The 21,391-nt window shown below is 52.0% G+C and overlaps 1 protein-coding gene across 10 annotated transcripts in view; it reads right to left on the bottom strand.

Moving 5' to 3' along the window:
- Positions 1–1,963: 1,963 nt before the first annotated feature.
- LOC144946477 (PH and SEC7 domain-containing protein 2-like) overlaps positions 1,964–21,391 on the bottom strand; it is a 173,268-nt gene continuing 153,840 nt past the window's right edge. For all 10 annotated transcript variants that reach the window (XM_078875383.1, XM_078875381.1, XM_078875386.1 and 7 more), the window contains 3 exons: positions 12,942–13,086; positions 11,213–11,359; positions 1,964–7,326 (listed from right to left, as the gene is read on the bottom strand). In XM_078875383.1, the coding sequence (XP_078731509.1) occupies positions 7,066–7,326; positions 11,213–11,359; positions 12,942–13,086 (553 nt within the window). In that variant the 3' untranslated portion in view covers positions 1,964–7,065. The remainder of the gene's footprint in view (positions 7,327–11,212; positions 11,360–12,941; positions 13,087–21,391) is intronic.

Consider the following 21,391-nt stretch of genomic DNA (forward strand, 5'->3'; position numbering starts at 1 on the left):
TATTGCTGTTATTGTAGCCAGCACCGATTAAGTCTGACACGGGGCATGTTGCTAGCCCCACGCCCAAGCCACCTTTGTCCCACCATCGGTTATGATTTACACACCACGCTATTCAATGACGGCTGGGTCAACTCAGGACCTGTTAAGAAAACACTAGATAATGTTTGGGCAAGGTTGGGAATTAAAGTAAAGATAACTGGGTTCGTAGTGCAGTGCGCAAACAACTACGGCACGGCTCCCCAACACAAAGATCCCCCATATAGCCTTAACCGACTGTTGGGGCAAGTGCACAAAGACACACACGGCGCCCGTGCCAGGCCGGATGCACTCCGACACCACGTGAAGTATCGAAGGCTCGCTGACAGGTTACGGGACAGACCCAGGTGCCATGGTTTGACTGAGATGACTGGTAGATGCAGCAGATGTGCCCCCTACTTGCCATCTTGCTATATTCTATCCGCCCGGCGCTGCGCTCGTTGTTGTAAGCGTCGCTCCTCCGCCCTCCGTTGTTGTTGGACGGCCACTGCCTCCAACTGCCCAGCAGCATCCTTCGCGAGCCTCCTCCAGATGCCATCTTGACACCGCTGGAATTGGCTTTTGGCAAGTTCACTCAGCTCTACATCATCCCGTAACGTATCAGCTCCATCTCTTCTGCAGCTCGTGTCGTGCCCGTTTAGCCCCCCTCTATCCGGTGAAACAGAAGCTGCTTGGGCTGGGCAAGCAATGGCTGGCCATGCGGGCTAAATGACCCAGCCATACAAAAATTCCCCGTATATCCTGAACAGACTGTTGGGGATAGGTGATGTTCGCGAGCCATACGCTCACACACACGCGCGCGCACGCACTCACGCTTACTTGATGGAAGAGCCAAATTTATTACTCCCCTTGTGATGCATGGCAGCAGTGACATTTTACACGCGACGCAATTGATTTGTACAAGTACAGTGTAATATATATTAAGCTTTTAGGCATTAACATGCAGTGCCCTGTGGCCAACCACACATCTATACAAACGTCCATCCGCAACCGAAACCTCCACGCGAATCGACTTCACTGCCAAGACCACCGCGGCTTTGGGGGAGATGCGATTGTACACACACAACACGACCAACCCCACGCCGTCGTGCCACATACACACACACCCCACCCCACCAAAGCGGCAGGAGTTAAAACACCAACCACCACGGAATACATTACACGGGCACGCACGCACGCCACTGAAACAGTCGAAAGCAATGGCACAGTAAAAGTCATCTCACGGTGTGCGCGATGGGATTTTATAGTTGGACATATAGAAGTAGCACATGTATATGCACCGTACGTACGCAAATGATACACCAAAAGCAGATACAGCTTTCCAAAATGTGCTAATCATTAAGGCCAGGGCCGTCCATAGTGGGGTGGGGGGGGGGGACCAGGGCAAATCCCACTGTGGGCCCCCTGACGCCTGCAAACTACATCGGAAGTATTACATCATCTGACGCCGTGACGTCGAAGCACGCCCCCCCTCCCCCCAAAGAGCGGGGCCCGGGGCAGTCGCCCCAAATCGCCATTACCCTCGGGACGGCTCTGGTGAAGACATTCACTGAACCGGGAACTCTCTGAGGTTTTGCGACCTTTTCCATCATTCGACAGCGAGCAATTTAGCGTATGTATTTTAAAATATACTATTGCTTTTGGATCTACAGCTTCTGGTTTTCTTTGTTTTTGTATCTTACACGCGCCGTATCGCATTTCACACCCTTGCCAACACATTCTGAACCACAGCATTAAATGAGCCAATGCAATTAAACTGAAACCGCGGATAAAATTGCTAAAATAAGAGCGCGACGGCCGATATATAGTGCGGGCGTTCACAAAGGCTTACAAATAACATCCAGTATATTTGTTATCAACATCAAATGGTGTGGTACCGCAGCATGATTAATTAACAAAAAAAAAACACCATACGGACCCGGAGAGGTGTCGACATTTCAATTTATACCACAGCTGTAAGAAATGTGTTTAACCGGTTAGTCATGACATGTGCTCAATGAAAACTGGGGGGGGGGGGTGGGGGTAAAAAATTATAATATAAGATCCATCCCCTGTAAGATTGTGTTGCATTTATAACCGCGCACCGCACATAAATAATCTACCGCTTTCACGAATTAATTCAACGCACCACTAAAAATGTCACAGCCAAAAGATACGGGTCAATCCGAAGCAGATTTTTTTTTTCAATTTGAAACTCAATAAAAAAAAGTATAACTTAACAGCGTTAACACTCAGGACTGAAAACTCACAACGTATGAATAATATATTTGCCTTACAGGGTAGGGGATATAGATATGAAGAGGGAGAGGGGGGGGAGGGAAGGGGCTGGAAACGTAAACAATAAATAAACGTTCAATGATTATAAAACAAATCAAGAACAACAATTCACGAGTCCCGCACGAGGCATCGGAGCACGCCGTTCAGTTTTTTTTGTTTGTTTGCGAGAATTTCGCAGAGACTCGACATCCGCATCGTGAGATGCACGCTCGCGCGCTTCACGGCTCGAAGTTGCGGATGAACAAGTGGACATTGCGCGCCAGACTGGGGGGGGGGGGGGGGTAATGCACCACAGCAGCAGCAGCAGCAGCAGCAACGACAGCGACCGCCTTCAATGCGAACCGTCGCACGTCCCCGCAGCAAGCCTGCCACGTCGCGTTCGCATCGCCCAGTGGCCGGGTTCAAGCGACGCGTTGCAGCTTTACCGATGCCACTGTGCCACCACCCTCGACCCCGTTAGGAGGGTTGACCCCGCATGCAAGCGGGCCCATTGCTGATCTCGGACGTGGAATGGTAGCAATCGTGCAATGGGTTTCCAGTTCAGCAGGAGGAATGACTCCACTCGATTCAAATAGAGAAAACAAATCATCTATTTCTCATGACTGTTCCAAGTGTATTTATACGTATCAAAAAGGATGTCAATTAGGGGTTGAACGATTGGTTCATCGACTCGTCACAATTATTAAACACAAGATAGATGTGTAATCGTAGGAATCGGTTTTCCAATCATCTGTGCTGTTATGTAACGGGTTCACGTCATACCATTCACAACATTAAAGAATGGATTCGTGAACTGAATCGCGCCAAGTCTTCCGTAGCTGGGATGATTAAATAGATTAATTTATTAAGCGCCGTGGGCAAATAATTTTTTTGTTGAAGTTCATCAACCGTCATGTACAACAAATCATACCCGGCACAATGCGACGTGAAGACATCGCCAATTGTGTTTCGTGTTTTCTGACCGGCCGAGTAATCGCCTCGACAATCGGTAGCATAACCGATTCCTTAATTGATCGGATAGACCTGCTCTAAATTCCTTGCATGGCGCGGCGAGCCAGTCAATTCACCTCGAGTGCAAGTACAGTATAATATATATCCTGGTCGAGAGTGGGATGCATTCTTGAAGGGGGCAATGTCATTGATTTTCCAAACTTACCGCTGCTCAAATAAACACCAACTCGTCAGGCAGTACGGACAAGTGGAAACCCCAGAGATTGTGATGAAATGTCATTGCCGACGTCATCTTAAATAGGGTGCGAGGTTGGCCGATTGACTGCAACAGGTACAAGACATTCGGTTCTAACGTGGCCACAGCTGAAGCATTCAACGTGAAAACCACCGCCTTTCAATAATACCGGAGGCTTCCTTAAACGAATGTCGGACCTTGCGATTGAAAGCAGCGCCTTAAACGGACGTATGTTGAACTTCTTTCGCACCGTACGTAGCCAACCGTGCTAATCGGAAATGCTCAGCGACTTGGGCTCGTGTGTGCGTTTCGATTGCGTATGCGAAATCACGCGGAACGCGCCCGATGTCAGATCTCTGAATCTGAGAGCAGGGGGTTCGGCCTGGCGAGTGCTGACAGCATGGACGACCAACTTGCGCCGTGACAAGAGGCGAGGCTACGGTTTCAGAGGGGAGCAGAGCGGCACCATCAACGCTGCGGCAATGCTCCAACGTGGACGCTGCGACCCTCTCTCTCTCTATCCTACCTTCGCTAAATCGCACTGACCAGCCGGGTAAAGTATGGTGAGAAAAAAAAAAACGTCAGGCATGGCAGTAGCTTTGGCTCAGATAAGCGAAGGCTGAGGTACCCATAACACATGTAAAATTTGAGCATTTAATAAAGAAACGGAAACAAAAAAAATGGTATGTGGAACGATGACCGCAGATGAAAGGGCAAGGGGTGAAAGCAACGCGGCAGTGTGTGATGGGACAAATTGTGTAGAAAAAAAGGTCTTGTACACTGTGTGTGGTGGTCTGAGTCAAGTGATCGATGTTGCAGCTCTGTGGTTTACGACTGCAGTCCCATCCCAAGAGCTCTCTATTGCCTCTGGTGTAGGCCGATCAGTTTCGAAGGCAATCTGAGGATGTTTTGTTTGCATGCTTTGCCACAAGCACGTGTGGTTAATGCAGACACGATGCCTTGCAATAGGTGTGCCTTTTTGGTGTCTGGACATCTTAACACCTCCTGTTTTATTGCCAGAAAGGGAAAAGCCTATTCTGCAGATACTGCCAAAAAGGGTCCCCATAGACATCTTCCTTTCCATTTAAAGCTTTCGTGACTGCAGGGAGTCATATTCTTGGATCTTTCGGTAAAGTCACGTAGAAGGGAAATAAGAAAGAACCAAGAATATAGGAATCAGTAATAAGGAACCAAGAATATATTTTCCTTTCTGTTCACCAACACATCCTTGTTTCATCGTATGGAACCGTATCATGCCGGGGGAAGATGACCTGTAAATAGTAGGTATCCGTGGGGTTGGGGGGGGGGCTAGCTGCAGGGTAGAGGAAGCAGAGAGCCCCCCTCTCCGCTTCCTCTACCCTGCCACTAGCAGGGTAGAGGAAGCAGAGAGGTAGCGTCTGAGTCAATAGGCATCGGCCTGTGACGGAGCACGTGGCATGCGCACGCGTAATTGCCCACGGACGCTTTCTTCCATCCGGCAATGCTGGAATGCTCCGCGTTCATTCGCGCCGCATAGCTGCCTCTGCCGCGCCTCCGGTCCACAGAACAACGCAGGGCGGTTTGCTGAACTCGCGTGATGTGCCCGCGTGAATCCAATTCGCCTCGCCCGAGTCCTCCGGTCACGTCTATTCGCGCGCTAAATCGCACACGGGGCATGCCGTGCGCCCTTGCGTGGTGTCCGTTGTGTGCGATGAGCGTGTTTCATGAGGATCGGATTCCACCGGAGTGGGAGGAATCGAGTTGAAAAACCCCGCGCGACCCGCGCATTTCTCAGCGCAGAATGTTTGAACACCGCAGTAGCGTCGCTTGTTTTCCCCGTTGTTCGATCTGTGCTACGCGCACTTTGTACGCGAACTGTGCAAGTGCAGTGGATTTGGTGAGGGTCCTGGAAGAGTGCGGAAAAAGCAATGGTCGGTGTTTGAGATTTCCCCAACTGACAGATGAAGCACGTGTTTAGTTGCAACCCACGCGTAAACACAACGCAAGCAAACGCACAGCACGAACCCGTATTCGTATGTCATTATATCTATCGAGGGTAGCCAACATCCGCAGGGACACAACGTTACGACGTATTTGTCGGGAGCGCTTTGGAACGTCTTACGATTGGTCACCGCTCAGACTGGCGACATTTCTGCAGATTCATAGCAACTTAAAAGTTTTGTTCTTTAAATGACGCGCATTCACTAAATGTACTTTGAGTAAACATGGTTTTTCAGTGGAGAAAAGACACACAAAGTGTACCCGTTTCACAACCGCGCCCGACGGCGCCGCACAAACTACGCCGTCCTTCATCCCACTCGCTAACCTACGCACCCTCCCGGCGTACACACACGTGTGTGCGTGCGCGAGGATGGTGGTAACGGCTGTGCACGATACTCACCAGAATCCCACAACCTATTTGTATTCTAAACAGAAAAGCCAACACGGGGTGAGCAATTGGGAGCGATGGCATCTTCTACGACCCATCGCTTTCACGATTAGAAATGCGAATCGCACACACGCGTACGCACGTACACACGCACGCGAAGCCAACACAGCGGGTTTTACCTGCACACTCGTGCGAGCCTACGGCCAAACACATTACACGATGCGCCCTATAGGCTGCAATGTTAAGGATGTTATTGGCACTGTCACCCAACGTACGGCACAGTTTACGGCACAGCACGGCGCACACGAGCCCCACGCGACGTTTTACTCGGGGGCTTAATACGCGTGTAACAGAGCGCTACGGACTAGACCTCAAACGACGCGGTGACGGCAGCCACAGATGCTTTTGAGTGGATGGGCTGGGGCAGGGCGAAAGGGGAAGGATGGACTGGGCCGGATGCTGTGGACGTGAGGAAAGAGAAACATAGGAGCCATCATTGCAGGAGTAGACGGGACAACGCGCGGATTCCGCGTGCGAATTTAGATGCCATCTTGCTGATTGGAGGTCCTTTAAAACACTGCACGCACTAACAACGCCGTCGATCGATTCGATCACCTATATTAACCTGGTCAGGGCACGGCGAGACAGACTGCCCCCGGTTTTTGTGCAGGTCAACCCTGACTAAGATAATAAACCATGAACGGCGGGGTTCACGCCGGGGCCGCGTGGTCCCAACGTGCCGGCACGCGCCAACATTGGGACGACGCGGTGCGGTGCGGCACGTCGCGCGTTGGCGACTGGAACAATAAAAAGTGTCGCAGCAACTCGGGGCTCTGCCCCACCGACTGTCCGCCGGCTCACGTAACGTTCACTTAACGTCCCGAAGTTAAACCTCTGAGATGCGCGGCAGCGGGGTTAACTTAACGCGCCCCCGCCACGTCACGTAAGCGAGGCTTAAAGCGTTGCATTAAGCGATCCGCGGCGAGCCCACCCAGACGCGGAACCGCGATTCCACCTTCACGCCTGCAAGGCTACCACCGGCAGAGAGCGATACTCGCGCCCCGTCAGCAAGATGAGCACCCTACTTGACGCAAAAACACACCGCCACGTCATCTCATCATCTCCTGCACCTGCAGCAGGGGATGCAGGTGCAGCCCCGGTGGAGGGGGGGGGGAGGGGTGTGGTGGGATGGGGAGCCCTACGGCCGATTCTGCTCCTGCAAGTCGGACACGTTGCGACGGACGCGAGCCCCCGTTAGCTCTGGCTCGGAGTTGGCGCCCGTGGCGGCGTGCGCCAGCGTCGGGCTGGATCGCGCCTTCCGCATGGCGGTGCCCTCGCCGTCCGGGGCGCCGGCGGGGCACGAGGGAGACCCCACGGCCGCCTCCAGCGAGTCGAGGTCGTCCGTGCCCAGCTTCATCTTGGCGCGCAGCAGAGTCACGTAGGTGCCGTAGCGCGTTTTCTGCGGCAGAGAGCGGTCGCGGGTACAGTCGCGAGTTTGTGTGTCGCACGGTAATATTTACGTCTGGCCCTTTAACGACGTTTGTCGCAAACACGTCGTCACTTTGTTACTGCACTGGCGATAACCCGGACTTATGTAATGAAAGAAAGTATTATTTGTTTACATTTCGTGAGACTATTTGGCGCTTCGATCGTTTCGTTGTTTGTTGTTGTGACTTGCTGACCACCCGCTCATACTGGACGTACTGTGATTAAAAGAGCTTCACAGCCCACTGGATTTCTCCCGCAGTCTAAATAGAGAATTCTGATCCCGACGTCGTTGACAGCATCGTACGTCCTTTTCTCATCATCCGTCGTCTCTCAGCCTTTGCCTCCACCACCCACTAGCACTACCCTGTATGTCGCTTCTTTGATTGACGTCGTTTCGATGTTCGTCGTCGCACCTCCCAGAAATTCATTCCCCGACATAAACCATGGGGCATTACTGATAAAAATCTGCGAAGTGGTGCCTACCTTATTACAGACCAATTCAGACATTATTGGTCACCCCGTGCCCTTATAAATCTCAACGTTCATCCTTCAAAATCCCATCACAAGGGAGAAACACAAACAAATCGACCAACTTTATTTTTTTTGCCCGTATTGAAACGGCTGTATGCCGTATGGACCTGAAAACTCAATTTCCCTGTACAAGAATACGGGTAAACCGTATGGGTTGACAGCTATGGATATCGCACACAATTTGCATCAAAAGCATTGAATGTAGCTGCTGCCTCAAAGTATTGGAAACACTCAGTATCGTCTCTTCCAATCGCCATTCTGTCATCTCTGTCCTCATTTAATCTGACTACTAAAATCACCAAGGTTTAAGTGTGAATGTAATTTGACAACACAATTTCTATTATTAAGTTTGCTTGTTTTTTTTTATATGTGTAATTGCGCGATGCTTTGATGTTGTCTGCCGGCCGAGTCGGCCTTCGACAAAGAGCTTATTAGCTCTACGGGCTTTACAGGTGAAATACAATTCCGATTCTTACGCGCAAACACACGATGCAAAATACAAATGTATATTCATCTCACTGCTGCTATTTCACTGCACGATCTCATGCTGTGCTTATTTTAAATAAATTCAGAGGTAAAGGTGCAGCCCTGAAATGTCTTGCTCGTGCCGCTGCTCGCGAAAGGGGACTCCACTCGAGGAAGGTCGAGGGTACTGGGAAGAGGCGGGGGTATCCACACTCTACCCCACCGCATGCGGCCGGCCAATGGACTAACTGCGATTTAACAAAATATATTTCTGAGTGGTCAGAGGCACCATGCGCGCGCGTGTATAGTTTACTCACTGCCGCTTTGTCACTGAACATTTAACGCGTTAATTTATTAAGATTATTGTTCTTGTTTATCCGGTTCATCTGGCTGGGTGGCGATGTGGTCAGAGTGTGCGTCTCACAGTGAGAAGTTGGTGAGTTTAAATCTCGGGTCAGGGGTCAACTCAGCCCATCATCTCTCCGAGATTGACAAAATAGGCACCAGTTTGTGTCACGTTAACCGCGGTTGTCCTAAACATCGATCAGCCAAAATAGTGGATTCCCACCACTAGGTTCAGGCTGGAGTGGGAGAGGACTGCTCTGGTCGACAACCAATGGAAGTGTTTAACCAGTCGAGGGATTCATTAAAATAAAGCTTGGTGTGAACACAGCTGAATATAGTAGCGAGTGCTTTTACTGCAACTTATTTGAATTAAATTCATAACAAATAGTGGGCGATGGCGTTTGCAACACAACAGCCAATTCTAGATAACGACGTCACATTTTCTCGTGTCCCCTTTTCAGTGCAAATCAGCCGATGGTTAATTTACTCCAAAAATGACTGGTCCAGCAGAAACATAGACTTGGCAGTGAAATGTCAAAGCCAATGCTATTTTACATTTAGCACAATAATGTCATTTACCGAAACTAAATGGACTCGTCTTTTCCAATCCCATTTGCGAGAGAATAAATAAAAGAAATAATACAATTGCCGATTTAAATTTCGATTTAAAGCTTTCGTGACTGCAGGGATTCATCTTCTTGGTTCTTTCGGTAAAGTCACGTAGAAGGGAAATAATAAAACAATAAAAATAAAACATAAAAAAATTATTATTATATTATTAGCCAAAAAAATAAAAATAATAAAATAATTATATTATTGTTTTATTATTTTTTCTTTTTATTGTTTTATTATTTCCCTTCTACGTGACTTTACCGAAAGAACCAAGAAGATGAATTGTCGATTTGGTACGTGTTTAATTACCATGCACTAAAAATGTATTTAAATCTCCACAGAGCCAGCTCACATCGTTTAATATAAAACCGAAGATGGATTGAACGGAGATTGCAACACGGAAGCCACCACCTTCCAAAAAAAAAAATCAATTGCCCCGCAGCCTAACCCCATCAACGCTCGCGTGGAGCGACAGACACAGCTACGGGTTGCGAAGGATTCAATACTGAGCCACTGCAATCCACCCCGAGCAAAATGCGTGCGTGCAACAGCAAGAGAGCATTATTCTCGCGGAACATGCAAGCAAAGCGTTTACTCTTCTGCAATGTCCTTAGGTCGTCCCGAAACAATGCTGGAGGCAGCATAAAGATAACAGCAACGTCAGCCCGGGTCAGTCCTGTAAATTGTGCAGGAATGTGCAATCGCTGGGTTCCCATCGAGGAGGAGGACGAGAAATAACTCAACGGTATTTGAATGAGCAGAGTAACTTGCTGCTTGATCACAATGGAATTCTCCTCCTTCGAAGGCCACTCCTGGCTTTGTGTACATTGCGGGGTAGCCAGATATTTTAGCAGCTTGGTGAGGACTTCATCCAGCAGTGGATTAACTATGGCAGAGAGTGGCGATAGTGACTGGCTTTGTGTACTCTAAATAAAAGCACTGTTTTTACAGTTGTCCCCCAATTACAACTGCCTACGCTTGCACAGACTGTATCACGTGTAACTTATTTGACTTGAAACGTATGCACCGTGTCTTAAATGCATATATAAAATAAATATATGTACAGCATGTACACATGCTCATTCTGTTCCTGAGCAGGTTACATTTTCGGAAGCATGCACACGTTTTTATCCATTCTATCGATCTTCCATCCGACTAACTTTTGAATATTGGCACTTATAATCATTAAAAATTTGCTAATTGGAATCTTGGTAAATTAGGGGTGGGAAACGCAAGGGCTCTGGGCCCTATGTGGCCCATTACATTATTTCATACGACGTGCGGCTACACGATGCAGTCCACTTGGTAAAAACAGCCTGCAATACAATATGTATCCATCACTGCAACAAGCATCTCAGCTGCACTAATTGGGAACTGGAGTGAAATATGATTAATCTTGTAGCACCGTTCTCTAATTTTAGCACGCTCAGTAAAGGCGATCCTAATTATTTTGTATAAGGCTAAGGTTCATGTTAATGAGTGGCCCCAGCCAAAGGTATTTGAGAGTACTATTCTTTCCTCATTAAGGAAACAGATCCCCCACTCCTGCAGGAAACAATGCTGTGGCATTGGAGGTAGCGATGGGAGAGAGGAAAGGAAGAGGGAAGAGCAGTGGAGATGTATGTGGAACTTGTTTCGCACTGTACGTAGCCAAACGTGCTAATCGGAGGTGCGGGCAAAGGACAACAAGCTAAACACAAAAAGCAGTTCTGAAGAAATGAGTTTGTCAATCGAGATGATTTAAAAGTGCACAACTCCAGTGGCTTCCTAATATTGGAAGGAAGAGCATTCCAGACGGCCGTGAAAGATTATCTGAAAGCGAGCGATGCGGCGACAGTCTTAGTTCGATGGCCGAGCCAAAAGCTGCCGCTGCTGTGAGATGCAAATGTGATCGGCTGAGTCACCTCGAACTCGAGGTAGTGCTGCTTGAGACGGTAGTCATCGGCTTCCTTGGCACGCACGCGACGCGGGTCAGGTGGGTAGGAGCGATGCTGGTCCAGGTCAGAGGTCACGCCCTTAAGCTTGTCCTCATGCGAGCGAAGCTGCTCCTCCTGGCATCCCGTGTGCGCGCACGCACGCCCGAGAGAGAGAGAGGAAGAGAGAGAGATTGAAAGAGCCACGCACGCACAGAGTTCCACCAAGGCTCACTCCATAAAACAACGCGCCGTCGAACACTTTGACAATAGCGCGCGTGACATACACGTGTGAGAAAAGATTAGTTGGACCGCCCAATTAACCGCTTCCTTCCCCTTCATTCCCCATCACCCTGAGTCACCCCGAGCGCGCACGCCTTTCCAGAGAGGCACATTCATCACTGTTAGGAAGGCAGGACTCGGAGGTCAAGGTTACAGACAGGACTTGAGAGTGAGCGTGCGTGTGTGTTCGTGTGCATTCAACAGACGTTTGACGGTTTGGTGGGCAGTGGCGAATAAAGGGAGGCTGACGCACCAAGGGGCGGGTCTCGGGTTAAGCTATTGACCGCATGTGGGGACCGCGCAGAGTGGATGTGGCTCGGGGACTTGATTAAGGCAGCAGCAGCAGAAGGATCGCAATGTCAACCGGGCAGATTTGCGGCGGTGGCAGGCGGCACGCGTCGTATAAACCATTATTAGAGCGAGCAGCAGCCACCAAAGCCAACTAGTTCGCAGGGGCACGTGTGTTAAGGGAAATTAACTGCACTGACAGGAGCTCCGCAGGTCGATATTCAGTGTCCCTAACGAAAGTAACGTCGCACCTGGAGGTGACGTGCGTTAACGAGGTAAGTCGACGTGCTGGGTGCCTCCCGCCGGGAGAGGGAACCGTAATGAGGAGGGGGGCACGCCAAGGGAACGTTGCTTAAAAGCGTTCCTGTTATACTGCTCGATGACCCTCCGTGAATCTGATCAAATAGTTGTATGTACTGCATGTTGAACTTATTTCACAGCGTACGTAGCGCATCGTGCTCATCGGAGGTGAGGAGGAAGAAGAAACTGAACAGAAAAAGCAGTTCTAAAGAAATGAGTTTTCAATATAGATTTAATCATGCTTAACGCATTTAACACGGTAGGATTTGCGTAGCCAATATCATGATTAATTATAGATTTTTTTTTTCGGTTAGGCCAAAAACCCAAGAATCAATTAAAAATAAAATGAAAAAGAATTATAATTTTAATTGATATAGTGTCTAAATATTATTGGAATATTATGGTTGCCACGCACAGCTTTGCGTCATGTATGTATGATTAACTTCTTTCTCACCGTACGTAATCAGAGGTACGGAGAATGGACAAGAAACTAACCACAACAAGCAGTTGTATAGAAATTCGATTTCAATCTAGACGATTTAAAAGTGCATAGCTCCAGTGGCTTCCTAGAGCGTTCCAGACGGCCGCAGAAGCGCATCAGAAAGCGCGTGATGCGGTGACCGTCTTTGTTAGATGGTTAGCCAAAAGCCGCTGCTGCTGCAGCAAGGATGACCGGAGTTCGCGTGACGGTTCATGCTCCTTGACGAGCTCATCAAGACATTTGGGTCCACGCTCTGCAACCGATGACTTCACAAAATCACGTAACAGAGAAAGTCTGATGGACCAAGTCCAAGCTTCGCTTCGCAAGCGTTGCCACGTGCGGCCAGGCCGATTGGCCGAGTGAGTTCACCTGCGGCAGCTTGGTGGCAGAGGCCGGCAGCAGCGGTCGGCTGAAGCGCTTCTGGGACCCGATGGCCGCAGGGAATGGCGGAGCCGAGAAGAGGGTGGCCACCAGATTTATGCGCGTGATCCACGACTCCATCTCCTGGGTGTTCCTGCGAGCGCAAGGAAACGGATCGCATGGGCACACGCATGCACACAACGGCAACATCACGGTACCACTCGTATTTGCTTTCCACCCACACACATGCCACCGGCACCACTGTGGACACACTTGCTTCACAGTGGACTGATGTTAACTACCTCGCCTGGTACGCAGGAGGTCCTGGGTTCGATCCCAACCTTGACCCCTGCATATTTGGAATGTGCATGTCTCTCTCCACATGGTCGCGTGGATTTCGCGCCTGGTCCTCCGGTTTGAGTATGGTCAAATGACTCCCACGACCCGCACGGCGTGGGGAGGCCCTCGTTCGGCAGTGGGTGAACAAAGGGACTGTGCATGCACCACAATGGCACGAGCCTCGGAGATGTACGGGTTACTGAACCTCAGTTTGGGTGTCTTGCAGTGGAGACTGTTGGCCACTATCTGCCACTGAACTCCCTCCCCCCGAACCCTCCCATGAGCCCTCCACACGTATCTTGAATCTCTGCACACCAATCAAACTTGACTTGATGAATGTTTTCCACCTCCCATGAACCACCACGATCAAGCAACCAAACAGTCCGAGACTGCCCTTGGATGCCAATATGTTGTCGGTGATAGATTACTCGGCTTCTGGAGGGGAGAGTAGGTTATACTTGGTTTGATCCACAGTCCTTAATTTAATCCACAGAGATTAATTACCTCCATTATACAGGAGAACTGGAACATCGTGTTAATCCTGTAGGGCTGTTACAGAGAGCCCGTTATGCATGGCAGCCTATGGTAAACAAGCACAGTGGGCGGGGCTACGTCAGTGCACGGGCAGGTGCCCTCTACGACGTCCGCGCTTCGGACGTTACGATCCCCCGGGGCCCCACCCCTCAGGGAGGGGGGTGTATAAAAGGGGAATGTATCGGGGGGCTCAGGAGTGATGTTTAGCTAAAGGAGAGAAGACGGAAGACGTCTTAGAGAGAGCCCTGGACTCCCCCTGGTACGCCGTCCTTATCAGGACCGCGCAGGCTCGAGCCAGTGGCGTGGTACCAGGGCCAGAGCCAGTGCTGGTCTGGACTCTGGGTACCGGGCCCGACTGACCAGTGTCGGGCCAAGATAGCCTCCCCTAGCCCATTAGTGGAGGACTCAGAGGCAGGCTAGGGTTAGCTAGAGAGGTGTGTCCTCAGATAGACGGGTGAGGGGGCCGATACCCCCTCAGTGTGTATGTCACAACGTGTGGTGTTAAATAAACAAGTGTGCCTCCAACTCCGGTGTGAACGAGTCATAAGCGTTACTACATCTGGCGTCAGAAGTGAAACAAAGTACGAACATGGATACACGCCGGACGACTCGAGTCGGGGTACCAGAGGCAGAAGACACCACTGCAGTCGGAGGGCCCGAGACGGCTGAAGATGCCATCGACCAGCCGGGGCTGGGCGCATCCACGCCACAGCAGCTGGAGGAAGGGGAGCCGTCGATGGAGGGGCTGAGGGAGGCGCACGCGAAGCTGACCGAGCTGCTGTACGCCGCAGCCGCCATGCTCGACACCATCACGCAGCTGGGGGCTGCGGGACCGCCACGGGGCAACGGCAGCCGACGATCACAGCGCCTTCCCGCCATTTCCACGGAGCAACATTTTGAAACTCCCGCCATCGCCGCAGCTGCTGTTGAGGGCGTGGCCGCTCTAAGCATCGCGTCCAACGGCGGGAGTACAGTACCTGCCGCGTCACCACCAACGGGCGGAACGTCACCACGGGTGCGACCGGCGATGCCATCGCTGGTTCGCGCCGACGCTGAGTTGAGTGAGGCGGACGAGGGAGTGCGTTCTTCCTCTGCAGCCGCTGCCTTACATCAGCGGCTACCTCCACTCAAGGAATTTGTGGGCGAGGATGGCGACTGGGGCGGCTTCCAGCGGCGCTTCCTCGCTCACCAGGAGATGGCACAGTGGACAGACGCCGAGGCTCTCCGAGCACTGCCAGCACTCCTCGACAGCGACGCCCTCGCCACACTAACATCGGCAACGAAGGAGAGGCGTTCCACGCTGCGGAAGGCGATGCAAGTGCTGTCCGCTGTGTATGGGCCACCATCGGACTGTCGTCAACTCTTTTACGATCGCCAGCGGGGGACGAAGGAGTCGCCCCTGGCGTACCGTACAAGCCTCCTGGCGCTGGCAAAGGAAGCCTTTCCACGAATGGACGACGAGGGGATCGACGCCATGGTGACAGAAAAGATACTTTTGCTGGCGGACGACTTAGACATCGTCATTGTCGCACAGGACGATGCAGAAATGTGCTCCCTCCAAGCGGCCCGTCTCCTCCACGCAAACCTGTCCTCTCAACGACGGAAGGCCAGCAAGGCGGCGAGCGGGCGCGCCGTTGCTGCGGCCACCCTCCCGGCGGAAGAGGTTTGCGCCATCAACCATCGACGGCAGCACGGAGCGGGAGCGCGGGGGGACCGGGCCGGTTCAAGCCATCTACAACGTCCATCGTCGCCACCAGCGCTTCCACGCTGCTACAACTGCGGCATCCGGGGCCACGTCGCCTCGGGGTGCCGCTCTCCTCGGCAGCGCGGGACGACACCTCAACGGGACGCCGGCCCTCGTCACAAGCTCCACCATCATAATCCGGCGAGTCGCGGCACCCCTCACGTTTGGCCCACGCACACGCCCGTCGCACACTTAAACACCGCAGCGAAGGGGGGGCCAATATCGCGTACCATGGCACCAACACGCACCGCTCTGGGTACTCACATTGAACCCAGCCAGTGGTCCGTGTTGGCCCATCGGGTTGTAGCCGCGTCGTCGGGGTCGTCGGCCGTTGTGGGTCACATCGATGGGGTGGAGGTTCGCATCTTGGTCGATACAGGAGCATCGGCGACCATTATTTCGGAGTTGATTTATAACATTCTCCCTGCCCAGAGCCGTCCTTTGATGCCTGTTAATGTGCCATTCTTTGCTGCTAACGGGGGTTCACTTGGCATCATCGGACAAATTCGAGCCCAAATTTGTGTCGGGGATATTAAATTATCTGGGCCGATTTTTGTTTCCTCCTCGCTGGCGGTTCCGTGCCTGCTGGGGACGGATTTCCTGGCCAAAATGCCGATTAGGATATTAATCGACCAGGGATGCATTGAGCTCCCATCGGGCCGACGCATGGCGTTTTTGCCATCCCCCGCTACGAGCCGGACGGCGTTCGCGACGGTGCCGGCGTTCGTAGATAGAACGGTGCGCGTTCCTCCGGGGGCGCAAATGTTAATTCCTTTGAGACTTCGGCGGCCCTTCGCTAAGGGCATTGGGGCTCAAGGGGTTTTGCTGGGACCGTCTAGGGCCGGGGTCAGTGGACCTAATTTACTCCCGGCCCAGACCATAGTGAGAGGGGATGGAGAACCCTTCATCGCGGTCCTCAATGTGGGCTCGCAGACGGTGGTGGTCCCACAGGGGACCGTGCTTGCTCACGCAACGCCGGTGCCCTGTGAGGAACCCGTCGCGAGTCATGTCGGCGCTGCCCCTGCACCGCGACCACATTCAGACAGCGATGAAGGGTGGCTCGAGGCGCTTTGCGCGGGATCGACGGACCTGTCAAATTTAGAGCGCCAACGTCTTAAGACACTACTGAGGGAATTTTCCGACGTTTTCAGTCGGGATAAATACGATTTGGGCTGCACTCATCTGCTGCGTCACCATATTGATACGGGTGACAGCGCGCCAATACGCCAAAATCCTTTTCGGTTGAGTCCCGCCGAAAAGGACCATGTCAAATCGGCTGTTGATGACATGCTAGCCGCCGACATAATTTCTCCCTCCAACAGCCCTTGGGGAGCGCCGATCGTCCTGGTTAAGAAGCAGGACGGTTCGTTGCGGTTTTGCGTTGACTTTCGGCGCCTTAATAAAATTACGGTTGCCGACGCATACCCGCTCCCACGGATGGACGAATCGCTTGACGCCTTGGCGGGAGCGCGATTCTTCTCCACATTGGACTTACTTTCGGGATTCTGGCAGCTTCCTCTGGACGATGATTCAAAGCCTAAAACTGCTTTCCGTACTCCGCACGGCCTGTTTCAATTCAACCGGTTGCCGATGGGCTTACACTCAGCGCCGGCAACTTTCCAGCGGTTGATGGAATTGGTTTTGGCTGGATTGCAATGGGAGTCGTGCCTGATTTATTTGGATGACGTCATTGTCTTTGGCAAAACTTTTGAGGAACATCTCCAGAGGTTGCGGGCGGTTTTCCTAAAGATGCGGGCTGCTAATTTGAAATTTAAGCCCCAAAAATGCCATTTGTTACGCGAGTCGGTGCGTTATTTGGGGCACATCGTGGGGCGCTCAGGTATTTCTACCGATCCCGCCAAAACGCAGTGTGTAAGCTCCTGGCCGACTCCCACCTCAGTGGGAGAGGTTAGGAGTTTTATTGGGTTTGCGTCGTATTATAGACGCTTCGTCGCTAATTTTGCGACTATCGCCAAACCCCTACATGCTTTAACATCTAAAGGGGTTCGGTTTTGCTGGGGTCAGGAGGAGGAGGCTGCTTTTTGCTCCCTTCGGGATGCTTTGGTAAACGCTCCTCCCCTGATTTACCCTGATTTTTCAAAACCGTTCTTGCTCGACACCGATGCGAGCAACACGGGTATTGGGGGCGTGCTCTCCCAGGTGGTTGACGGCGTGGAACATGTGGTTGCGTACGGCAGTCGGGTGTTGTCTCCAGCGGAGCAACGGTATTGTGTCACCCGTAGGGAACTGTTGGCAATTGTCCATTTCGTCCAACAGTATCGCCCATATCTGTACGGTCGGCATTTCACCGTCCGCACAGATCATGCGGCACTGCAGTACGCCCTGAGGGTTCAACAGCCATCGGGACAATTGTCCCGATGGTTGGAGGTCCTCCAGGATTACGATTTCCAAACCACATACCGTAAGGGCGTTCGCCACACCAACGCGGACGCTCTGTCACGCTTGCCAACCACCTCCGAGTGTGCATGCCTCCTGGGGTCTGGACGTTGCAGGCCTCCAGGGGACACATCGGTACCTGTCTTGGCGGCCGCCAACGACGACGATGCAATGGTTCCTAATTCGATCGAACAACAGGGCAAAGATTCCCTGTTGGGGTTGCCCGTCATTGAATGGGGGCGTCTCCAGATGGAGGATGTCTCCCTCCTCGGGTGGCGACGTCGCGTTGGCGGTGCGGCGGGGGGAAAAAGAGGTGGTTCCGACGCATGGGAAATGTGCCAAGGTCTGCTAATGCATTGGGACGGGAAGTCACGTCGACATCGGCTGGTTGTCCCTACTGGGTTGCGGGGTAGGGTGGTATGGGCCGCTCATGAGCGCCTCCTACACCTGGGGACCCAAAAGACTCTCGCCTTGCTGCAACTTGATTTTTACTGGCCTGGCATGACGAGGGATGTGGGGGATTTGTTGGGATCGTGCCCTCAATGTGCACAACGCAAACCGCCGGCACGGGAGTCTAACCCGCCCTTGCAATCGATCAAAGTGTCCAGGATAAACGAGCTGGTCGCTCTGGACATTTTGGGACCATTCCCCGCCACCCCCAGAGGGAATAGATATTTGTTGACGGGTGTCGAGTATTTTACACGCTGGCCTATGGCCTGGCCTTTGGCCAACCAGTCGGCAGCAGCCATCGTGGAGGCCTTTGTTCAGGGTTATGTCCTGGACAAAGGTGCTCCGGAGAGGCTGCTGACCGACCAGGGCAGAAATTTTTCCGGTAAACTACTCAGACAAGTCTGCGATCTCCTGGGCACAAAGAAAATTCGGACCTCCCCATATCACCCACAAACTGACGGGATGGTCGAACGTTTGCATCGCACCATCTCGTCCATGTTATCACAACAAGTTTCGGACTCGCAAACGGATTGGGACCTACAAATTCAGGGGGTCTTGGCGGCGTACCGGATGGCACCCCATGCGGCTACGGGGTTTTCTCCCTTTTACCTCATGTACGGCCGAGAACCAGACCCGCCTGTTCGTGCCCAGTTGCGGATCCCCGTGCCGCAGGGAAAAACTAATCTGGCTGACCACGTTAAATTTAATCTGGACAAATTGACCGAGGCACGGGATGCTGCAATGCAAAACTCTGACCTCCGTCAGAAGGCAAATGAGCGCCTCAGATTGAGTCGAGCGCACATGCTGCAGTGGAAGCCGGGGGACAAGGCATGGTTGCACTGCCCCCAGGTGCCACTGGCAACCTCCTCTAAACTTGTGCGGCCGTGGCGGGGCCCTGTGGAAGTGGTGGAGGTGTTACGTCCGCAGTGCGTGCGCATCAAGTGGGGGAAGCGGCGATGGTTCGTGCACCCCTCCAGATTAAAACCCTTCGCTGCGGTACACAACCCCACTTCACACGCGCGTGGCCAAACATGTGGGGGGTCGGCCGACTTGCTGGGTCCGTCTCTGTCGCTCTCACCAAATGCCTTGCCGGCTGTGCCACCTTCAGGAGCATCAGGAGTGACGGGCTCACGCCCGATCACCCCTCCTGCGGATACCGAGGGTCACGCGGAGTCAGAGGAATGCTCACCTCAAGACGGACAGTCGCCACCTGATGGTCCGCCACGCGGGGTTACCCCGTGTGAGGGGCCCGCTGCAAGGACGCGCGCTAAAATGCGCAAACTGTTGTGAGGCCGGAAAATGTGTACATAGCTGTTGTGTTTATTGGCTGTTGTGTGGATGGTGTGTTTCCCGCTCCTCGGATGTACATATGTTGGGTTCACCGTTTGTTGTGTGTGCGGGGTGGGTTCCCTGCTGGTTGTATATAAGCTGTTTTTTTACGGAATTCGTATTTATTCGGGGGGGTGCGACGGGTTGTTTCTCATCTTGTTGTTGTGTCTTGTTCTGGTTCCTGTTATGGTTCAAAAATAGTGAGGCACACGTCAGGGGGTGAAGGCACCTTTATTGTCAAATTTTGTATGTTGGCAGCCGGGACGGCTGCATGCTATGTGGGGGGGAGTGATGTAGGGCTGTTACAGAGAGCCCGTTATGCATGGCAGCCTATGGTAAACAAGCACAGTGGGCGGGGCTACGTCAGTGTACGGGCAGGTGCCCTCTACGACGTCCGCGCTTCGGACGTTACGATCCCCCGGGGCCCCACCCCTCAGGGAGGGGGGTGTATAAAAGGGGAATGTATCGGGGGGCTCAGGAGTGATGTTTAGCTAAAGGAGAGAAGACGGAAGACGTCTTAGAGAGAGCCCTGGACTCCCCCTGGTACGCCGTCCTTATCAGGACCGCGCAGGCTCGAGCCAGTGGCGTGGTACCAGGGCCAGAGCCAGTGCTGGTCTGGACTCTGGGTACCGGGCCCGACTGACCAGTGTCGGGCCAAGATAGCCTCCCCTAGCCCATTAGTGGAGGACTCAGAGGCAGGCTAGGGTTAGCTAGAGAGGTGTGTCCTCAGATAGACGGGTGAGGGGGCCGATACCCCCTCAGTGTGTATGTCACAACGTGTGGTGTTAAATAAACAAGTGTGCCTCCAACTCCGGTGTGAACGAGTCATAAGCGTTACTACAATCCTAAAGCAATAATTATTTATTATTTGCAGTTATTTTATTGTTAGATTTCGTTGTTACTTGGCATAATTTCTATTTTTGTATAATTTTATATTCCGCGCCTCTGTTCTACATATTTATTATAAATATCACTAGGGTTCTTCCTCGCAGAATAAACTTAATCTCACACTGCGCAACCAAACAGAAGTGCAGATGGAAGGAAGCGATAGCAAGGTGTAGTGGTATCAACAGCATATGCTGTGATGACTCAGTTTTATTAAGCGGAGCTAAACCCTGATTATAGATGTCTGAAGGAGAACAGAGCTAGGATTGTGGTGGGAAAAGTGGCATGTTAGCAAAAACATGATGGATAAGCTGGAAATTGAATAGCAGGCTTGTAAAGACTCTAATTTGGAATGTGGTGTTATGATGAGCAGAGACAGAAGCTGAGAAAGTAATAAATTACAAGACTGGAGAGGCTTGAGATGGGGGTTAGCTTTGAAAGAACACAAAGGGTAACTCACCAGCGGCAAGCGGAGAAACAAACGACTGTAAAAATTCGGGGGTGGAAACAATCTGGACGGGGCACACTGTCACAGGGGAGGGCTCGCCAAAGGATGCTGGAAGGATTCTGGGAAAAAGCTGAAAACTAAAGGCACCGGACTTTACGACTCAGGAGGAGCGCAATGGTGAAAAATTAAGGGGGCAGCCGTAAGATCGGACAGGATGTAGGGAACCCGAGCCGCAAAACCCGCGCCTCCGATTAGCACGGTTGGTTACGTACGGCGCGAAACAAGCTCAACCATACATGCCCTCGAAACTCAAGACAGCAAGCGCACACCGGC

Source organism: Lampetra fluviatilis, chromosome 41, assembly GCF_964198595.1.
Source record: "Lampetra fluviatilis chromosome 41, kcLamFluv1.1, whole genome shotgun sequence".
NCBI classification, from domain to species: domain Eukaryota; kingdom Metazoa; phylum Chordata; class Hyperoartia; order Petromyzontiformes; family Petromyzontidae; genus Lampetra; species Lampetra fluviatilis.